This window comes from Enhydra lutris, unplaced genomic scaffold, assembly GCF_002288905.1.
Source record: "Enhydra lutris kenyoni isolate GAN:26980312 unplaced genomic scaffold, ASM228890v2 scaffoldscaffold10, whole genome shotgun sequence".
NCBI lineage: Eukaryota > Metazoa > Chordata > Mammalia > Carnivora > Mustelidae > Enhydra > Enhydra lutris.
Genome location: NW_019154094.1, coordinates 30,612,871 through 30,636,042, shown reverse-complemented (window position 1 = coordinate 30,636,042; position 23,172 = coordinate 30,612,871). Strand labels below are relative to the sequence as shown.

Sequence of the window (23,172 nt, the reverse complement as noted above, 5' to 3'; positions counted from 1 at the left end):
CCAGTACCTGAGACATAGACACATACTTCACATCCATATACATACATGTCTTTTGAATCAATAACTGAATATTAGGATAAGGAATGTAGACTTTATCATCTAGACAATAAGGAATGAATGTAGATTTTTGAGCAGGTATTGAAAATTGGGGGTGTGTTGTATGAAGAAAACCTGTCCTGGGTACAGGACAGGTAGTTTGGGTGGGAGGGAAGACACCACAGCTGAGAAGAAATGCCCGAAAGTTGGCTGGGCTTACTGCACACATGAAGTTAAAAAGAACTAGACCAAAGTCAATGGAACTTTCCTCATCAATAATGACAATACCTTTGTCAAAGTCCATAATAGATTTGAGCCACAGCTTTTTGGAAAATGGAAAAATAATGTCTTTATAATAGAGCTCTTTTGAAAATTAAGTGAGATAAATTTCAGAAAAATTCTATCAGAGAGCCTAGCAAATCTCTTCATCCCTTAATTTCTTCCTATATCCATTTAGTCAATGTTGATAAATTGTATTCTTATAGTATTGGGGATGCTGAGGTATAAAACACAGACAAGCATACTGGAGTCATATGCTTACTACTATAGATAATTGAACATTCATAATTCCGGCAAAATTCAAATGGTGCCAGTGAAAAAATAGAAACGGCAAGAGAGAGGGTTAGGCTTTGTAGAACAATGAGCATGATTGAATAGAATGAATTGAAAAGACGTAGGAAAGAGAAGTGACAGATTGCATATGGAAGTCATAGAGAACAATGATAGGAAGATGGAAGTTGGAAGAGGAACTGGCTTTTGTAAGGGGCATTATGAGCATCAGAAAATGACATGTCAAATATGAGGTGGCAATTGGACAGCCAAAAAATGTCTGGAAGGCAAGCAGAAAATGCCCATTTTGAAACAATATTTTGGTAGACATGTCACCGGTACAGACAGAAGGGTAGAGGTTCCTGAAAAAAATGTAAAGAAATGATAGCTTCTTTTATTTATTGAACACCTCTAAATTAGTGTGTTAAGCAATTGGCATGAGTGCTCTTATTTCTTGCTCACAAATATAGCAGAAATAATTGCTGTTATTATCCTCAATGTACAGATGATGAAAGTGTGAATCAGCAAGTGAAGTACTGTACCACAACCAGAGTCTCAAAGGAGGGATTTGTACCTGGGTTTGTCTAATTCCAGAGAACAAAGACCTGAGTTCCACCCAAGTAAAACTTGGAGGAAACAGAGAGATGGTTAGGATGGGGGGTGGGGAGATGTTTACAGGAGTCAACTATGAGGGTCATTGGATGATATTTTTGTGGGGTAATCTGTGCATGTTTGAAAGCGTAGAGGACCGATGAGAGAGACTTAAGTAGGGACAGGTGAAAGGCAAACACTCAGAAGGAATAACAACTAGTGTGCACTTCTTTGAATTTTTGCATTTTTTAAAGATTTTATTTATTTGACACAGAGTGCACAAGCAGGGGGAGCCGCAGAGGGAGAGGGAGAAGCAGACTCCCTGGTTCAATCCCAGCACCCTGGGATCATGACCTAAGCCAAAGGCAGATGCTTAACCAACTGAGCTACCCACGTGCCCCATTTTTTTTTTCATTTTTTCACAGGACTTGCACATGTGTGATGCTAGAGATCCTTTTCTTTAAAAACCCTGTGAACTTCAAAGGGCAGGTGTTGTCCCCAATTTTCAGGTGGAAAGCTGAGAGACACAGAGCTATCAAGTGATACTCCTTTAGTCTGGTGGTGTTGATTGTGATAAAGCAAAGGCGAGATTTCTGGTGTTCTTACTCCTGTGTTCTTTTCCTAGGCCACCATGATAGAAAGTTCAGAAATCTGCAACACAGGCACGCACAGAGGGTTTGACTGGGTAGGGAGAATCGCCATGGAAATTCCAGAAAATGCCATGATTAAAAGATGGTCTAATTCAGTTTAAACTTCTATCAATGACCCACACAATGCCATGAAATATGCTGTTATCTAGAGATATTAAAGGTGAAAATGATATTGCTCTAATCCTAGTGCAGCCCCCAAAACCAGAGAACAAAATGAACAAATACAGAAGTATGGGAGCTTCAGGGGTGAAAGGCTGGAGGCAATTTCAGGGGTTTCAAGAAAGAATTATGTGCCTGAAGCTGGTTTTGAAGATGAATAAAAGTATGCTATACCCATGAAGAAATGGGAACACACTTTGCATGTCTACACCAGCATTTTGTGCTCAGGGAAATCCAGATAGTCTGTTACTCTTACGGGGTATGTGGCTGACAGTTGGGGGCGCCAGAGCGATGCAATGATGGGAGACGGGGAAGCTGAACTGTAGGATACCTGTGTGGAAGGGTCTTATAGACTATGTTTATGGGCTGGGCACTCACCCTCTATGCCAGAATTCCCAAGTTCTATTAAAAAAGCGTGTGGGGGGGGCGCCTGGGTGGCTCAGTGGGTTAATAAGTCTCTGCCTTCGGCTCAGGTCATGATCTCAGGGTCCTGGGATCGAGTCCCGCATCGGGCTCTCTGCTTGGCAGGGAGCCTGCTTTCTCCTCTCTCTCTCTCTCTGTCTGCCTCTCTGCCTACTTGTGATCTCTCTCTGTCAAATAAATAAATAAAATATAAAAAAAAAAAAAAAAGCGTGTGGGTGGCTCAGTGGGTTAAAGCCTCTCCCTTCGGCTCAGGTCATGATCCCAGGGTCCTGGGATGGAGCCTCGCATGGGGTTCTCTGCTCAGCAGGGAGCCAGCTTCCTCCTCTCTCTCTGCCTGCCTCTCTGCCTACTTGTGATCTTTGTCTGTCAAATAAATAAATAAAATCTTAAAAAAAAAAAAAAAGCACGAAGCCTTTCCTGAAGATGTTAAGATCTTATTAGGTGCTTCCCTATACGCTAAGTAGGCTTAGAAAATACTGAATATTTGGGGGGCCTGGGTGACTCAGTGGTTAAACATCTGCCTTGAGCTCAGGTCATGACCCTGGAGTGCCAGATGGAGCCTGGCATTGGGCTCCCCACTGAGCAGGGAGTCTGATTCTTCCTCTGCCCCTCCTGCTCATGCTCATTCTCTCTCTCAAATAAATAAATAAATCTTAAAAAAAAAAAAAAAAACGGAATACATAAGTCTGCTCAGAAACTAAGAGTACACCTGTTTTAAAACCTCTTGAAAGGCCAGGTTTAAAATAAGAAATCTATTTGCAATAGACATTTTGGGGACCCAGTGTGACATCCCCTTTGCCCACCTTAATTTATTTGCAGGGTATTTGCAGGAGGGTAGACAGTGTCTTGCAAGTTCACAGTGAAAGGTCTGACGAGTAGGGAGGAATTACTGCCCTCAGCGAAAACCCTCCACTGTTGCGGCTGGAAGCCTGTGTATAAATGCCCCAGACTCCCATCTTGGAAAATGACAGTTCTGCACAGCATTTGTAAGCTTGGAAGTTTCGGTACAGTCAAGCCCTCCTGGACTCCAGTAGCAGATTCTTACTCTCCTCACCCCTTCCCTCCCACCTCCTGAGACCATCTCCCACACACGATCACCTGAGGCTCTGCTTTTGCAGAAACAAAACTAAAACACTATTGAACTTTGTTGAACAAGCCTTTGTTTTTACATAAGGCATCATTTTTTTTTCCCCCCAAAGACACACCTGTTGCCACGGTAGAATTTTCCCTTAGGGACTTCAGAGTTGATTAAGTGTTTTGAGAACTGGGCTGATATTTTAAATAAAGGGAACAGAATAAGAGGAGACACTGAATTGGGGGGTTGGGATACAGAGCAGAAAATAATGGTTATGTTTTGGACTTGCTGATACTGAAGATGATGGAGAGTCAATTAGTGATGTCTTAATATTCAGATTTGGGAGATCTTCCAGAGGCTTCTGTGCGTGTCAGGAAAACGGAAGAAAACTCATGGTCATCCATGGTAACACAGTTTGTTGGTTTGTTTTCTTTTTATAGTGGTGCATGCTGTAATGAGATTTTTCAGCTAATTGAAGTTCTACCACTTGTAGTAGAAGCTGAATCATTGTGTGGGATTCTTTTATTTATAACACCTGGTACCGTGGAGATGAGGATGAAAACTGTAACGGAACTGCGATCTTGATTTTTATTGCCTTTCTGGATGTGTTCATTGAGTTTTTTCTTAGCTTTTGTATAGGAGTGCACAGCTTTCTTTTACTAAAAGCTATCAAAATCAGTCTTGTCATTTACACTGTTCGGGTGATGATTGAATTTGGTAACTAAAAACCACTAAGTATTTCAACATTAAACATTAAAGACATTTAAAGCATGATGCATGGAAGACTGTCACACTGCCTATATCTGTGTTCTTTTGACCGTTTATTTAACTATCACTACCAGGTAATATTTTGCATTTTAATTGAGAAGGGAACACTTCACCTCATAGCGTCATGTAGAATTGTGTTACACAAGTAGTAAAGTTCACATGCAATTTTCAGCGATAATGATTTTAATGGTTCCTCATGCTCTAATTGCAAATGATAACAAGGAATTTGGAGGCAGAGCTCTAAATTTTTAAGCTTTAGGACCATTCAGTCAGCTGGTCAAAATTTCCAACATATTGCCACTTTTATGCTTCATTTTAGTCCTCTTAGGGAAAAAATGGTTTGTTTTATTTTGCAGTCTTTTATTGTCATCCTTTTTTGTATTTATGACCTACGCAATTGCACATATGTGTACCTAATTCAACATATGGCCTTTGCCAGCATTTCCCATAAAATGTTCTACACAGAATTCTTTGGTCGGATATGTTCAGGATACTCGTAATACCCATCCAATTTATGAGACCTCATCAGTGCCTACTTTATGTTAAGGTCTCTGACTTACCGTGTATAAAGAAAGCTCATTTAATTTGGCTTTACACAGTGTCCCAAACTGACATTTGGGAAATAATAGACCTTCTTTGGCTAATTTTAAGTTCCTGCAGAGGTAGACTTTTATTCTAGCCCTCAGTTATACTCAGTAACATTTCACATATTCTGCTTGCTTAGGTGATTACCTGAATTAATCTACATGGAGAAACCAATACCAGCTATCAGTAGCTAGTGGAATCAGATTCCAAATTGGGCACACGAGTATCAGGAAACCAGAGTCACTCCAGTCCTTTCTTTGTATCCATCACTAATTTCTTATGGTCTTGGCTACCTCTCCACAGCCTAGGGAGATGAGCCTAAAAGGAACATCCTTGAGAAGTCCATGGAAAACCTGCTCAATCCAGAAAACCAACAGACTGCCATCAAGGCAGACTATTTTATATGCTAGGAATGATCCGTGTGCATTTTCCCAGGGAAAGCGGTCTGAATGAGGAGTGTACTTCTTTCCTGGCTCTACACACTTCCCTTTGATGCCACCCTTGGAGATACTGGCCCCATGGTGTAGCTTGGAGCTTTGGGATATCATAGTACAGCATTCTAGACTGTGGATGGAATTGAGGAAGAGTAAACAAAAGAAAAGGAAGTATGGAGATCTGGAGTTTTCCTTTGTTTTTCACTCCATTTCCCCAGTTTTACCTGTACTCATGTGTGTGTGTGTGTGTGTGTGTGTGTGCGTGTACTCTATACAGTTTTATCACATATGTAGTTTGTGTATCCACTACTACCATCAATATCGCCGACAGTACCCTTTTATAACCCCAGCCATACCTCTGCTCCCACCTCTCTAAACACTGGCACTGTGTTCTCTATTTCTAATTATTTTTAATTTAAAAACGATTATATAAAGGGAATCATACAGCTGGTAACCATTCAGGATTTTTTATTTTTTCATGCAGCGTAATTCTCTGAAGATCCATCCAAGTTGAGAGGTATATCAGTAGTTCATTGCTTTTTATTGCTGCATAGTAGTCCATAATGCCTACATCCCACTGTTAGCTTAACCGTTGACCTATTGCAGGACATCTGGGTTATTTCTAGTCCAGGGTTGTTGCAAATAAAGCTGTGTGAACTTTCATGCACAGAATTTTACGTGAAGGTATGTTTTCATTTTTTCTGGGATAAATGAGTGACACAGTCGTCACACAGCTGTTTTCTAGAGGGGCTGTACACTTTTGCATTCCTACCAGCAAAGTAGGAATGATCCAGTTTCCCCACATCCTTGCAAGGTCTAGTGTTGTCACCATCTATTATTCTTAGCCATTCAGATATGCATGCTGTGCTATCTCATTAGGGATATACTTTGTATTTCCCTGATGGCTAATGATGCTGAAATTTCACATTGTTATTTGCCATCTGTATATCCTCTCCAGGGAAGTGTCTGTTCAGGTTGCTTGCCCATTTTCTAACTGAATAGTTTTATTTTTTATTATTGAGTTTTGAGGGGACTCAACATATTCTAGATACTGTTCATTTACTCGGTAAGTGGTTTGCAAACATTTTTTTTTTCCCAATGTGCAGCTGGTCTTTTCATTCTCTTCACATGAGCTTTCATAAGGCAAAAGTTTTTAATTCTGATCAAGTCCAGTTTATTAGTCTTCTCTTAATGATTCAGGTACTTGTTGTCCAATCTTTTGTTATCAAAAACTCTTTGCTTCGCCCTAGATCCCAAAGATGCTCTCCTTTATATTTCTCTGAAAGTTCTATAGTTTTTTTTTCTTTTATATTTAAGTTTCTGATTCATTTTGAGTTCATTTCTATATATGAGTGAGGTTTAGGTCTTTTTCTCTCTTTTCTTTGCTGGAGGGGCAGTCGGGGGCATGGGGTAACTGGGTGATGGGTATTAAGGAGGGCACATGATATAATGAGCTCTGGGTCTTATATGCAACTGATGAATCACTAAACTCCACCTCTGCAACTAATAATACATTATATGTTAATTGAATTTAAATAAAAATTTAATTAAATTTAAAAATTTAAGTTGAGCATATTTACATGAGTTTATTTCTAGGCTATTTTGTTCCATGGATCTGTGTATCTAGCCCTTCACTAATACCACACTGGCTTGATCATTTTATCTATAAAATAAGCTTTAGTATTAGGTAGAGTGATTATTTCCACTTTAGTCGTCTTAGTAAAGATGGTCTTAACTATTCTAAAGGTCTGCGCTTTTACATACAAAAAATAAAGGTAGAACAAATTTTTTTAATGTGCTAGAATTTTGGTTAGTAGTTGCATTAAACCTAGATATCAGTCTGCAGAGAGTTCCTACTATGTTGAGTCTTCCGGTCCACAAACACAGTATGGCTCTCCATTTGCTTAAATTTGATTGTTTTCTGTCAGTATCTTGTCACTCTTGGCATATGTTTTATTCTCTGTATACCTAAATATTTCTTTTTTTTTTTGAATGGTTGTAAGCAGTTCTGCATTTCTAATTTTGGTTTCTACATGTTCAGTGTTAGTGTCTAGAAATCGTATCTTCTATGTTATTTAACTCACTTATACTGAGAAGTTGTGGTTTCATTTTGTTTTGTTTTTGATAGTTTCCTTCTCATTTTCCATTTAGACGTGTCATCTGCAAATAGGGGTAGTTTGTTTCTTCCTCTCCGAACTGTATCCTTTTTATTTCTTGTTCTTTCATTATTGCAGTACATTTTAGTACAATACTAAGACTGTTAGGTAAGAATGGATATCCTTGTCATATTCCTGACATTAGGGAAAAGCCTTCAGTCCTATACCATCAGATGGTAACTGTACTTTTTTTGTTGTTGTTGTTTTAGTATTTTATTTATTTATTTGACAGACAAAGATCACAAGTAGGCAAAGAGGCAGAGAGAGAGGAGGAAGCAGGCTCCCCACTGAGCAGAGAGCCCCATGTGGGGCTCTATCCCAGGACCCTGAGATCATGACCTGAGCCGAAGGCAGAGGCTTAACCCTCTGAGCCACCCAGGCACCCCTGTAACTGTACCTCTTTATACATGCTTTTTTATCATTTTGGTTTGTGTTTCAAGTCAAGCTAAGTAGAAGTTCCAGAATAATTTCAGAGTTTGCAAGAATTGAAAAGGAGACAAAAGTAGATTTCTGAGAAGTTTCTATCTAGTAATTCCTGGATTTAATTTTTACTTATTTTGACTCATAAGGAGAGGTTGTTCTAATATAGTTCTTGCCAAGCATGGATTCTACACAGCCTTCACTTGAGTTTGGGTGACACATATAACCTTCAAGTAGGTCATTCAGTTACCTAAAACTTTTTACACACTTAGGCTACCTTTATCTCTGTAGTCTTCAGTTTTCCCCCAAAAGGGAGGAAATCTTGCTATGTTTTGAAGTAGATGTTCTTATGCATCAGTGTTTTTCCTTGGTTGATCCCTGTGTCTGAACAGAATCTCCCTCTCCATCCCCCGCCCCACCCTCTATCTGACTGGCCAACTGCTGCTCTTTCAACACATCTCGTCCATCTCTAGGTTGAGTGTTTGTTCCTCTGTGTACTTACCTCTGCAAAGAGCAGGTTCTCACTGTTGGTATCAAGTCCATCTCTAACCATACAGGGCTCTCCTTGAAAGGACGCTCCAGTGATTTATATTTCAGAATATGCATGCAGCGGGCTGAAGTCTTCAGTGGATAGTTGTTCAATAAATGACTACTTCACTTCTCATCCTTGCTGCTAAATGGATGTTCCAAAGATTCTTTACCTCATGGGCATTTTCATACGTTCCACAATGAAATGTTTTAAGATACTTAATCTGGGTTGAACTTGATATATCTTAGTAGGAAGCCACAAAGTTCTATTTTGCGTGCTTAGACTTTAGCTAGTGAGCTTCTTAAAAATGCAGATCCCATTCTAACTTACTAGTTTTAAGTGATTTCCCAAGTATCTGCCTTTGTAATAGGAATCTAGGTAATAATGGCACAGTTGGTCCTATACAATGCTTGGAGTAACATGAACTAAGAATTCAGGGGATTGGGTATTAAAGAAAACAAAAATTCATGGTAGTCACCGTGATTTGCTAGCAAGAAAGCCCTGGAAAACATGTTGAAGCCAGTATAGGTATTTTGCTGTGCTTTCCCTCATGTCTGCTCCACAAACTGGCTACAGGTATCCAAAAAATAAAATTCTTTGCCCATGTATAGCATTAGAGGCAGTATCAATGCAAGTGTCTAGCTCAATTAGCAGGTCTGTTCTAGGCCCCATTAGTGCTTTAAACAAAAGGGATTTTTTTACCTCTAGGGGAGAAGAGACATTATTAGTTTCCATAGAACTCTTTTATCCTTTTTTTGCATATTCGAGCTAAAATCAGTGATGAATCACTTCCATGGTGTGAATTTATGTAACAGAATAAAACAAGAATTGGATAAGAAATCAGCAATGATGACACATACTTGGTTGCCAAAAATTGTCATTTGTTATTATTTTTCCATGTACAGGCTATGTTCTGATATGATGCACTTCCCCATTTAGATATTGGAAAACATTTGGATGGTCTAGGTTTGCAGTTCCAGCTCAGGCGTGTATCAGGAACCTTAATATTTTCACTATGTTGCATTTTAGTTACACATTTAAGATAATATAATACCGTGTTACCCTATCGTTTTTGTAGGGAAACTTTTTGTTAAGAAAGTGCAGAAACACATTTTTTTTTTCTTCTTTTATGGGCACATATAGCGAGTTTTGCTGAATAGCTTTATTCCGTGCTTATAACCTAGTAATTTAATGCTGCTTTTCAGTAACATTAAAGTGAAACAAGTAGACCTTCTTATTTCCCTCTGATAGGCTGATTTAAGGTGCTTAGAATATTCATAGCTGTCTACAGTCTGTAGTTTTATCAGTTTGAAGATAATTATTTGACTTTTTACATTTTCAAGGCAGGGTTGAAATTTTCCTAGTTGTGTTCTGAAGTAGACACACTGCCTTACCACACAGGCAATTTATATGAACCCTTAAGAGCTATGAAATGAGTGTATTCTTTCACGAATTGACAGTGCAATTGTTCTGATACAGAAAGTGACACCACTGAGTATATTAGCGGCGGAATTCACAAGTTTTGGGTTCAAAGAAACAGATTTTTTTTTCTTCCTCTTTCCCCAAAGGCTTAAGCTTTGTTCAGAATGAACCAACATAATTTTCTCCCTTCTGTAATTTATGCTGGAGAATGAGAATCAGAATTTGTTGTCCTGGACTGTGGCTGGAAGAGATTTAACAATTTGAAAAAATTATCACTGCTGATCAAAATAGCATTTGCTTTGATTGCTTTATTAAAAACATGGGGGAAAAAGTCTTTGGACAATTGTAAAAATGATTTTCATTTTTTCACAGCTGCATACGTAAAGGAATAGGAGGATCTAATTTACTGTGATCCTTTGAAGTCTACCGGGGTGGTGATTTTCAGTGATACACGTCCTGTATGGAACCCTTCCAGACATGGGACAGATAGGACTTGTAACCAGAATCTGAATGTTTTCGCTTCTTTTTGTGAATAACAACAATATTTCTAGGTATAATAAAATTTATTTAGGCTACTTATGATAAAAAAAATTGGGGGAGAGAAATTCATGAATCGCTGGCTTTCGTTAAAAGGTAAAGTTACACATCTCCAAGAGGTGATGAATCACTGTGGCAAATGTGGATATCGGTTTATGTATATTTTTGGTTCAAGATATTTCATGTCCTTCTTTGAGTCTTACTGTGTGGTTATTTCTTTCCACTATGCTTCATCCTTTGGGATAGCCCAGGCCATTTCTGACACTGTTCCAGCACCACAGGATTAATGGGTATATCGTTTTATCATATTGCTGAATTACTAAGAAGCCTTAATAATGAAATCAAAATCCTAATTTTCCTTCTCCAAGCAAATGTTCTCCTCTTGAGATTCCTGAGAAAGGGTTATAAAAATTATCCTGCAAAAGAATGGATTGTCTTTGTGTGAAGATTTGAATTTGTATTGTCCTTTCTGAAATTCCATTTTGTTTTGTTTTCAAATCAGATCTTGAAAATTTTAAAACTAAAATGAGGAGTACGGTGTCTGTGCGTGAAGGCCAGGGAGTCGTCCTGCTCTGTGGCCCACCGCCACACTCCGGAGGTGAGAAGTTGTCTGTTTGTGTTTTTTATACTTATTGAGTAAGTTTCAGTGCAAGACCTACAGCATATGTAATGTTATTGCTCCCTTAAATTACCCTTAGAAAATTGATAACCCAAGTATTGGATTCTGTCAGCTGAGTTGGAATGTAAGAAACTCTACAAAAGAGTCCATCCAGAGAAGTTTATAAACATAATTTATTACAGCAAGAAGTGTTGTAAAGGCAAGTGAGATCAAGTTTGTTTCAGTTACCTAATGGTGCTGAACAGGGCTTCTTATGCCATATCATTTGTTACTTAATTTAAGACCATGACATAATTAGTCTTTGTGAAATCTTTGTGGTTTCCTTCTTTCTCTGTCTCTCTCCCTTTCCCTCTCTTTTTCTCTCTCCTTCCCTCTCTGTATCTCTCATATACACACTTAAACATGATGATTAATATATGCTATTTGATCTTTTTATGTATGATACACACATGAAAATGATGTGTGTATGTGTACTCGCATCTTTGTCATCGGGGTGTTGGAATTACAAATTTTATGCTACATTGGTATAAATTGAAATACTGCTATAAGTTCAGAAGCTTAACAGACTAGCTACCTGAGTGAAAATGAACTTCAGCATGTATGAAAATAATTCAATAAGCACTGCTCCCCAGTAAGAGCCTGGAGTATAGGTTTGATTTTGCTCTCATGCTTACTCCTGCAAACTTGGTCATTTGCAGGAACAAAAAGGGCATTATTAATATATAAATCACTGTTCTTGGAGAAACAAACTATTCTTTTCTTGAGAGGATGGGAATTACTGAGAAATAAATGTGTTAGAGAGGATCTTTCTGACCAGAGGCAAAACTGAGAAGTCTTCCCATCACAGTGAAGTTTATTCAAATGAAAATATGATGGATTTATTTGTTTTGTGACATACAGGTCTTTTCTCCCCAGTCAGTTTTAATCACAAAACCCTCAGTCCAATAAAACAAACATATCCCATCTTGGCTATCTGGGCACTTGAAGTGTATGAGCCAAGAGAATATTGCAAGTGCGGGGCTTGACTAGCAGACATGATTGCCATGGTATTGGAGGTATAGCTTTATTTCGGACTCCTCAATCTACTTCAGTAATGTATATTTTCTGGAGTCCTGACTTCCCAAAGAAATGTTAACTTTGAAGGGAAACAGAGTCTCGTGAATGCAGGTTAAATAACTGAGCTCAAACTGGTTTGAAGAAAATAGGGAGATCACTGGCCCCACATCACTGGGATGATTAGTTGGCCTCTGGTTGAGCTGTATGGTTGTCAGGGAGATGCACCACCCAGAAAGACCTGTGGCCTCACTGAGGGTATGGGGTCAGTGAGCCTCCAGGTCTTAGCTCCCTTCCAGTCTCCTCAACTATAGAAAGCCAGTTGCACATAGTCTCACCCTGTCTGCAGCAGCCCACATCTGGTGACTCATCAGGGTAGGAATAAAAGGTCAGCCCTTTCTGCTCAACACTAGAGAGTTTGGGCGGGCAGTCCTTCTAGAGCTTCCCACCAGAATATCCAGGGCATTGTTGGATCATATCACAGTTGGACTTCTTTTGCTTCCCAGTCCTCCTCCTGCTTCTTTCCTTTTATAAGGTTTGATCATTGATAAAAATATTTTATCCCAAACCCCTTCTCATTGTCTACTCTCTGAGAACCCAGTCTGGCATTCTGCTGGAGCCACAGGTTCAATTAATTTCATGAACAGTTGTCCTTTCCTTGTATCTCTTGGCTCTACTTCCCTCAGTGTTGATCCCATGTAACGTAGAATCCTTGTGGTGTCAAAGGTGGCCTTCAACAACTCCAAGCTCTTGTAGTCCCTAATGCTAGAGATGCTAATGAACCAGACACCTGTTGCTTAATGGCTCTTGGTTTTAACTAATCACCATTAGGGGATGGTTCCTGCAGTAGGAGGTCGGGGTCAGCTGTCTATTGATAAGCACTGGGACGAGAAACATATTTTCTACAAGAAAAGAGGGTTTTGCTATGAGAAAAAAAAAGAGAAAGAATTAATGGTTAGAACTACACATAGTAAGGAAGTATAAAAATAAGTTTATTTTTAAAACAAATGTAAAATAACAGTTGGAACATCTTGTTTATGATGAGTTTTAGAAATGTTGGCCTGATTTAAGATCCTGACTGAGTGATCTCTAAGTGTTTTTACACTTAGATATATTTGCTGATAACAAAGGCAGGACCTCTCCATTGATTAAGCTGTTGGATGAAACATTTCCAAAAGATGAATCTTTTCTAATATCATGCAACTGGAGAACTGTTGGTGACTTCCTTATTTCTCTTCTGATTTTTTAGAGCACATAGGTTGGGGCGACTGTGGAAGTCAAGTAGGACTGTAGATGAAAACGGAAAGAAACTGCCCCGGATATGACACGTTAGCACTGAAGAAGCCATACCATGCACACGGTTATGAAGAAGTGAACAAAAGCATGCCTTCTTCAGTGCTAGATCATGCAGGAAATGGTCAGGGCTCATGTGTCAGATTTAGATACTGAAAACAGGATTCTCATTGATTCAAGTTTACCTAATGCTAAGATATTCACAATTTACATCCACTGCCCTGACACATTGGCCTGTGAACTCCTTGAAGACAGAGCCCAAGTCACTGTTGGCTCTGCACCCGAGTGCCCAAGGGAAAGTGAATGTCCACACATATGAAAATAAATTAATAAGCATTTAACAAGCAGCACAAGGCTGGTTGGTGTAACAAGTAGTCAGTGAATATTAGTCGAATAAATGCACACATTCATGAGATGACTAAAAGAATCCTTTTTCTTAGAGTTGGTCACTTATAAAGGCATTTTGAGAAATCACTAGAAACTTTGTTTCTAGAGGTCTAAGCATCTAAAAACCAGTATGCCCTGGGTGTCAACCAGACAGGTGCAGGCTCTGACAAATGAGAGCAAACTCCAGCCACAGCAGCCGATACCAGCCGTGCTTCCCAGCCCTTACTGACTTAGGGAGTTGTAATTCGATGAACAGTGTGAAGTAGGTCACAAAACAGCTGAAGCTGTGACACCAGGGCTTATCAGTCACGTGGTATGTGGTGCCCATGGCCCACCCTGTGTCCCTAGGAGACATGCACTTGCCTTTCTCTGTCTTCACCATTCTGCATTATCTTCATTCACTTCTTCCCATTTCTTCTGGGTCTCTCCTCAGGGACTGGAAATGTTTAATTATGTTGTTATTTTCTGATTACTGAAGACACCTTCATAGTCTGTTCATCCACCATATTCCTTACCAGAGCCATACTCTAACAGAGGAGGCACATAATGGCAAAATAATCATAATCATAGTAATAGTAAAAATAATATTCCTAGTTCTAAGAGCCTGTATTTATGGAGTTCTCCTTAGATGCTAAACAGTGTGATAGCTCTTCTTAGAAATCATCTGCTAGAAGATTCTTTTGGTTAAAAGTATGGAGAGGAACTGGTTGAGTGACAATTTAAGGGTCAGGAAGCTTCCATTCTGGAGATGCCAAGGAGCTCAGCTCTCACCCAGCCAGTACCTGAATGCCTTGAGTCCACACTCCTTGCTTATAAATGATGGGTGAAGCAGGAGGCTAGAAAGGAAACTTCAGCCCTGAGCCACCCAGCTGTTACTCAGCGCTACAGTTTGGGAGTTCACAAAGTGTGGCTTGGAGAGAAAGTCGTCTTCTTAAAATCATAGAACTCTGAAGAAGTAGAATTAGATCCTCAATGCCTGAGTCCTGGGCCATGGCTCCTTCTGTTATGGTGCAGCCTGAACCAGCCCCCAGGTGCCGTTCTCTAAATGGTTGTAGTACAAAGGGACAGAGTACTTAGTGAAAGTGTCACTATCCTAAGCCAAAGGCTTTTGACATTTCAGATCAGATGCAGCAGAGTTAGTGGTTTAGTTTTCTGTTTTTATGTGTTTTTTTTCTTTTAAGATTTTATTTATTTATTTGACAGAGAAATCACAAGTAAGCAGAGAGGCAGGCAGAGAGAGGGAGGAAGCACACTCCCCCGCTGAGCAGAGAGCCCGATGTGGGGTTCGATCCCAGGACCCCGGGATCATGACCTGAGCCAAAGGCAGAGGCTTAACCCTCTGAGCCACCCAGGTGCCCCGTGGTTTAGTTTTAATATCCAAGGCCATTGTTTATGGAAACACAACAGACAACAGAGCAGCAATGCCTAAAGTCCTTGTGAGCAGAAATCCCCCCAGAGTTCAGCCAAATGCCCAAGTCAGGTATTTGCTAGTCCAGGGCTTCTGAGAGTTTGATGGCAAATGAATCAACTGGAGACCTGCTAAAATGCAGATTCTGAATCAGTGGGTTTCGGTTGGAGCCTGGGACTCAGCATTTTCAATAATCTCTCTCATGAAGCTGATGCTCCTGGCCCGTGGATCACACTCTGAATAGCAAAATCCTAGCCTCTCTCTTCCATTTTGTGGAGTCCCTAATGATTTCCCTGTTAACTATTTCTGCCCTCACTCTTCCTTTCTCCCTAGCCAGTTTCTTGTCCTAAACATTAGAATATGTTTTGTAGTTTGAGAACCAAAATATTACCTCTCCACTGAGGACATCACTTTATTTTTCTTCCATTCACGACTAAAGAGTCTTTCTCAAGATGATCTTCACTCAGATTGATGCCCTTGTTTGGTGGCCTTCCTGGTCTTGAACAGATTTTTATATATTTAATGTCTCCTAAAACTCTTATCTTTCCTTTTTTTTCTAAGTCCTGGATGTAAGAGGGTTACCCTTTCAGTGTTGCCCTTGAAATAAAGGGGCTAGAGTCCCAAGCATAGCAGCAATCATGGTTTTATCTCATGACTTCTAACCTCCCAGGTATGACATGAAAGGCAAATGTAACCTTGAACTTGATGTTAGTTTAGATCTAGGAATTCATAAAGAACCTCACCAAAAACAGACTCTTCAGATTTTGAAATTAGATTATATGACATGAATTAGGTGCTGATGGAAACCATTAGTTGCGTATATTATAGTTTCTGCAAAACTCGTTTGAAAATGTCTCAGATTTCTGAGTGAGATGATGCTTTTATCTTTTAAGTCACAATAAAAAGAAGATATCAAGGTACAAAGACACAGCAGTTATGGTGTGCCATGCATTTTTTTAATCATCAAGAGATATAGTGTGCTCCCCAGTTTTATCTTTCCCACACTGCTTTCTGCCGTCTTCTTGTGAGGGGACACTTCAGGAGTCTCTAAAGAGTCCTGGGCTAGAAAGACATTCCTCATTTGGTGATGTGGAGGTCATAGAGTTGGGACTCACACCAAATGTGTTCTCTTTGGCTTTGGGTCGTGTTTCTTCATTAGCCAGCAACGTGATCTGTAAGAGCCTACTTCACAGCTATTTACTGAAGGTCACAATAGCTGATGTTACCTTTTTTTTTTTTTAAATTTCAAGGTTTTTTAAAATATTTTTTGATTTTCTTATTAACATATAATATATTATTAGCCCTAGGGGTACAGGTCTGTGAATCGCCAGGTTTACACACTTCACAGCACTTGCCATAGCACATACCTTCCCCAATGTAAGGCTTTTCTTTTTTTTTGTGACTTTTTAAATTATTGACCCATAGTAAAATTGCGTTAAAATCTCTTCTCTTATAAATAAATTGTTTACTTTCTATTGTTAATTTGGGATAAAAATCAGAAATATTCTCCCAGAATAGACAAGGGAATTCTACATGTTCAAAGCCTAAATGAGGGTACTGAAGTATAGAAACTGCATTTATTATTTATACTCCTGTAATTCACTTATGCAGATAATTTATAAGAAAGTGGCAGCAACCTGGGGCTGCTTTGCTTAAGAACAGTCACCATTTATTTCATGCCAATAAGAAGGAAAAATTGTTTCACGGTAGGTGACAATTAGGAATTTCTCTTAGGAATCCCTACAACTCCTAAGCAACACAGGTCACCGTCATTTGAAAGGGGACTTATCGTCCGCGCATTCTGTGACATTTTTTTGCCATTTCCTGTCCGTTGGCTTCTCTACAGAACAACTCAGTATCTCTCTGAGGCAAGAGGAATTAGAATCCTCTTAGAAAGTAGTTGGAAAACTAGGAATTGACAAGTTAGAAATAAGAGACTGGACATGAATTATCTGTAGCTTTAATTATTAATCTAGTTACCAACAGTGTGAAAAGCTGGGAATTAGTGTAATTACCATGCAGTTGCTGGTATCACTATAAAATCATTAGAAATTCAAATGCACTGGAGAAATTACCCTATTATAAATAAGGTTAGAAGACTAGTTCATGAACACTTCATGATAAATATTAATTAGACAGGAATTCATAAGCTAATCAGGTTTATTGCATATACACATGTTAAGAAAGAGTTGATTTGTGTTCAAAGATGGCTGATGATATTAATTCTGAGTAAGGAAGAGGTGGTAAGCTCTCGCCATGTTTAGTCTCCGATCCATCTTCCTGTCTGTGCTGTGTGTATCCTCTTCCTGACATGACAGCCCTGGATACTGCCATCCACTCACAACAACATGGCCTTTGGGATGTTAAAGGACCATGTGAGATGCCAAACAGCAGGTAGTGAAGGCTGAAGTGACTTTATGCTAAAAATTGCTTTGTAAATCCTGGTGTGACAGAGGTGAGAACCGTTAGCAAGATAACCAGATGGCATGGAATTTACACCCGCTGTATCAACATCTTTGGTGGGGTTTGTTTGTGTTTTTTTTCTCTTTCTTTCCTTCCTCAAGACTGTAAAGCAAAATTCCTCTCTGGTAGCGTAGACAAGACAAGCCTGAGGAAAAGGTGCCACGTAGGAATTCTCTGGTTGTGTCCAGTTGCTAGACCTGTCATTAACATGACAAGACAACTTGATGTGCTTTTTGATGGCTTTTTGATGGGATTAACTCAAAACAACAACTTCCACAAATAAAATGTGAATTTAACACCATTTTGTCTTAGATGCTCTTTTTTCCTTAAACTCCCCTTCTCTACCATTCATGCTTGTAATCTCATCAAACTTAAAACAATAGTTTCTTAAAACACTCTGAAGTAAAAAATACTATGACGTTCTCGGGCTTTTGGGCTTCCATCACATTTGCACCAGTCACCGTGTGAAATGTTTCTCTGAGAACCCAGTGGTTTCTCCTTCCGTAGAGCTAAAAGAGCCATATCTTAACAGGCATTTATGCCCTCACAAGTTATGAGATCAAGATAAACCAGATGACTGGTGGATTCCTGAGGAATGAGCATCTGTGCCGGGAGAGCAGATCGCTCTGAATGTATCGCTCCTAACTGGGGAAAGGGGAATGGACAAGGTCAGGTTAACGTGTCATGCCAAATGTTAGAGAAGCCGTCTGTAGACGGAATGAATAGTGTATCGCTACTGTAAAACTATTTTTGAATCCATTTAATTCTGATGTGACTGTTGACATTTACAGGAGTCCAAAATATTAACAAATTCATAGTAGCATTCAGACAAGTATGTTCTGAGTCAATTGATGCACAAACCTCAGCTACTATTATATGGATAAAGCAAAATATTTTGATCTCTAGAGGAAATATCTGTTGTAGTGACTTGTCTTAATGGCTGAACATCCATTTTGTGGTTGGAAGTGGAGATGAGAAATCCTGTTTCTCTGAAGTACTTAAATGTGGAATCCGTGAATGAGAAATATTCATTGAGTCTGCCTGTTGTCTTTGCTTCTATTCTTTTTTCCTTCCTTCCTTCCTTTCCTTCCTTCCTTCCATCCATCCATCCATCCAACCATTTTATTCATTCATTGATTTACTCATGCATCCGTCAAACATATGTTGATGTGTAGATGTTTTATGTTTTATAATACTTAAATAATCTTAGTATTAAGTAGAGAAAAAAACAAGAGAATTGTTGATAAATACATAGGAAGGTATTCACCTTAGTATTTGTTGAAGCTCACCCCAAACCTCTCCCCAAGTGAAAAATCCTGTAAGTATATAAGAAATAGGAAGATAAATAAGAATCCCCTTGTCCTCGGGGGCTTCTGGCCCCACAAGAAATGAAAAAGCGGATTTGCTGATGACTAGTTAGCCCTGAAATAGCAGTAATAATATCATTATTCAATCAGACACAGGGTTTATTGTTCACAACATTAAGGAAAGGTGTATTACTCTTATTCTGCATTGACAGGCTGAACCTCAGAGCAGTTAGGTGATTTGTTGAAAGCCTCACAATAGAAGATTTGGGCTTCAGACCCAGATCTGTTGCTTTTTGAAGGAAAATTTTTCTATGTTCACAAAAATTACAGGCTTCAGTTTTTGGTTTTGTTTTTTTTTAAAGATTTTATTTATTTATTTGTCAGAGAGAGAGAGAGGGAGAGAGAGCAAGCACAGGCAGACAGAATGGCAGGCAGAGGCAGAGGCAGAGGGAGAAGCAGGCTCCCTGATGAGCAAGGAGCCTGATGTGGGACTCGATCCCAGGATACTGGGATCATGACCTGAGCCGAAGGCAGCTGCTTAACCAACTGAGCCACCCAGGCGTCCCCAGGCTTCAGTTTTTTGATTTACATATTATCTGCCTTCTAGCGTGGTGTTTTACCGAACCTTTTGATACATGCAAATACATAATTAAAATGTTTATAAACACCTCTACCCTGTCCTACTCTCTCTGTCTCTCTCTCCCTAGCTCTCTCTTTCCCAGACATACTTACAAGGCATAGTGGGTACAAGCCAGGCTTCTAAGAGTTAGCTTGCTTGAGTTCCAGTTCTAACTCTGACAGTACTACAAACTTTGGACAAATTGCTTAACCTCTGAATCTGTTTCATATCTGTACACAGGGAATAATCATAGAACTTATCCTTACAGAATGGTTGTGAGGGTTTACAAAGGTAATACATGTGATTTGTTTGAAATATCTGATTTATTTATTAGACAAAAAATATGCTATAGTCCTAGTATTTTTAGTATATGGAAAAATATCCAAATGGGGCACCTGGGTGACTCAGTCAGTTGAACACCTGCCTTCAGCTCGGGTCATGATCCCAGGGTCCTGGGATCAAGCGCCGCAGTGAGCTAGCTACCTTTTCAGGGGAGAGATGCTTCTCCCTCTCCCTCTGCTTCTCCTCCTACTTGCTCACATTCTCTCTCTCAGATAAATAAATAAACTCTTTAAAAATAAAATATTTAAATAATAATTTATTTATTTAATATATATTTATATATATTTAATTTTTATATTTATTTTATATTTAATTTATATTTATATTTGATATATTTAATAAATATAATATATTTATTAAAAATAAATATATATTTATGTATAAATATATAAAAATATGTTGTATTTTTTCTTTTACTCCAGAGGATTTATTTGCCTGGAATATTTGTGCCCCACTTTGGAAAACATGGTTCTAGAAAATATTGGGATTTCCTCCTTCCTTATTGGTTAATCTGTGGTTGGGGATGGAAGACTTGATGATTTTTTTTGTTTAATAACACAGTGACACTTAGAAGTAGAGGAATGGGGATGCCTTTGAGATGCTTATCCTGTACAAGCATCAGTGACTGTCTCTCTCCAGGGACATCCCAACCCAGAGGTTGCCCCTACTGTGGAGCAGTTCCAGCTGGCCTTGGCTGATTGGCCCAGAGAAGGACACCTGACACAGGCTAGGCCAATCAGATGCTCTCTTCTGGAAATTTGGTATTTGACCCAAATTCTGAATTTTGGAGTTTGAGGCAAACTTATTTCTATTATGTAGACTAGACAGCTAAGAAAGCTGATACACCTGGAGCAGAGACATAGCCCTGCCAGGGATTAAGAAAGCCCAAGTGGGATTGGGGGGTGTGGCGCCTGGATGGCCCAGTTGGTTAAGTGTCTGCCTTCAGCTCAAGTCATGATCTTGGGGTCTTGGAATAGAGCCCTGCATGAGGCTCTCTGCTCAGCTGGGAGTCTGCTTCTCACTATCATTCTCCCTCTGTACTCTCTCTCTCTCTCACTTGCTCTCTCTTAAATAAATAAATAAAAACCTTAATAAAGAAAAAAAAAAAAAGAGAAACCAGGGACAGAGAGTAAAGACTAAGGATAGCTTAGCATGAGCGTGGGCAAGCGGGGCGAGGGGCAGAGGGAGAAGGAGAGAGACTCTCAAGCAGACTCCCCAAAGAGCACGGAGTCACATGAGGCTCTCAATCCCAGGACACTGAGGTCATGACCTGAGCTGAAATCAAGAGCCAGACGCTCAACCAACTGAGTCACCCAGGTGCCCCATCCCATCTATACACAGCAGCAGGCTTCATGCCTTCCCCTTCTACTTCATTCTCAGATTCCCTAAGTGGCCTTCCATAGTACAATGAGAAAATCATTTTCTCCCACTCTAACGACTGCAGAGTTTTCCTCACTCTCATTCTATCTACCCACAGACAAAAGTCAGAAGGAGACTTAAGCCCATCAAGAAAATTACATGTGTAAGCTGGAAATTTAAATCCACTGTTACAGTGATAAGTGCTTCAACAAGAACTTACTTAAAAATTACAGAGCTCTGACAAATGGTTTCTGCTTTAAGTAAAAATAAGGTTGTTAATTTAGTGCAAATCATGGCTGGTAAAGGCTTTGTTTCCGAACATTCTAAGCAGAAACTGAGAATGATCATTAGTCGGTGCTTTTTGTCATTAAAAACAAACAAAACAGTACAAACACCGCAGTAGTACTAGGCAAGTCCTAAGAAGGAATCTGTGCACTGGTAAGAGCGAGGGCGACACATTGGTTGCTTTGCCACGAAAATGTACTTATATGGACCTCGTGTTTTAAATAAGATTATTAGAGCTGCGGTAACAAACCTGAAAATAGATTAGCTCAAACCCAACTGTTTCTTGTTCAGTTAAGGTCCAAGTCAAGCTCTCTGGCTCCAACCATTTATGCCCCTTCATTGCATCTAAAATCCATGGTCATTGCCTCTGTCTCCCTCAAGCTGGCAGAAAGAAAAGGGTGAAAGAAGCCACATGGGTGGTTTTTAAGAAATAGGTGTAGATGTCATACGTTACCTATGTGCCCATTCTTTTTTGTTTGCTTGTTTAAGATTTTATTTATTTAGTTATTTAGTTATTTAGAGAGTGCTCATGGGGGGGAGGGCAGAGGGAGAAGGAGAGAGAAATCAGAAACAGACTCTATGCTTAGCACAGAGGGAGCATGATGTGGGGCTCAATCCCACGACCCAAGATCATGACCTGAGCCAAAATCAAGAGTTGGATGCTCAACCGACTGAGCCACCCAGGCGCCCCGCCTATGTGCACTTTCTGTTGACTGGTCTCCAGTCACATGGTCCCACTGAGAGCAAAGGAGGTAGGAATATGTGGTCCAGTCTGTGCCAAGGGAGAAGTGAGAACAGGCTGGAAGTATGGCTAGCCTGTCTCTTCTGTGCTTCATTAGATCTGTGCCTTTAAAAATGAGCACATGAGGACCTGAGACATAAGATACAGTCACATGTCTTAAGGGCTTGTTCGTGAACTCTAGTAGCCATGTGAGAAGTTTTATTTGGAGAACTTGTTTAAAATGTCCATTCCATGATCTCACAATGAGATTTTGACTCAATACTGTGGGGTCTTTCTTGGGAATCTGCACTCTTGATAAATGACTCAGGGGGATTTTTGATTCAGATGGTGTTTGAGTAACACTTTAAGACACGCTATCATCAAGTCATAAAAATTTAAATGATTTAAAGAAATACTTCAAGGGATGGAGGAATGCCATTTATGATGAAGAAAGTGTAAGCCTTGAATATTTCAGTGGTTGATTTTATTAATAAGGACAATTTAGACTCTGAAAGGGAAATGGAATTCTTGGCTTATATAAAACACTGATGTTCATTTATTTATAAGCTAGGCAGTAACTATCTCAGCTGAGGTTTTGTTTGTTTGTTTGTTTGTTTTTTCCATAACGTTAGCTGCCTTAGAGAGTATGGTTGTTGGTATGCCATGTGTAACTGAGTATTCTCTGGCTTTCACCCACCTTCCCAGGTGTGGAGCTATTAGGAGGCAACCACAGTCACCTGTGCTTCTTCTTGCACATGAACTAAGCACCACTACTGGTAGTGGTGAAGGTTGCTTGGCCTTCGGTCCTTGTAGGCACTGCTTGGCATCTCACCACTGAGTAGTTTGAATCAGTTCATTGTGTGTGTGTGTGTGTGTGTGTGTGTGTGTGTGTGTGTGTGTGCGCGTGTGTGTGTTTCATCTCAAGGGGGTATATCTGTCTAGTGTAAAACCCAGATTGATCTTGTAGGGAGGGAATTTTAAA

The 23,172-nt window shown here is 39.6% G+C and overlaps 1 protein-coding gene across 1 annotated transcript in view; it reads left to right on the top strand.

Annotated features, from left to right (window-relative positions):
- The window catches only part of LOC111144100 (contactin 3), a 247,201-nt gene that overhangs the window by 82,768 nt on the left and 141,261 nt on the right, over window positions 1–23,172 (top strand). Inside the window, exon 4 of the mRNA XM_022498228.1 lies at window positions 10,837–10,932. Within this exon, the coding sequence (XP_022353936.1) occupies window positions 10,837–10,932 (96 nt within the window). The remainder of the gene's footprint in view (window positions 1–10,836; window positions 10,933–23,172) is intronic.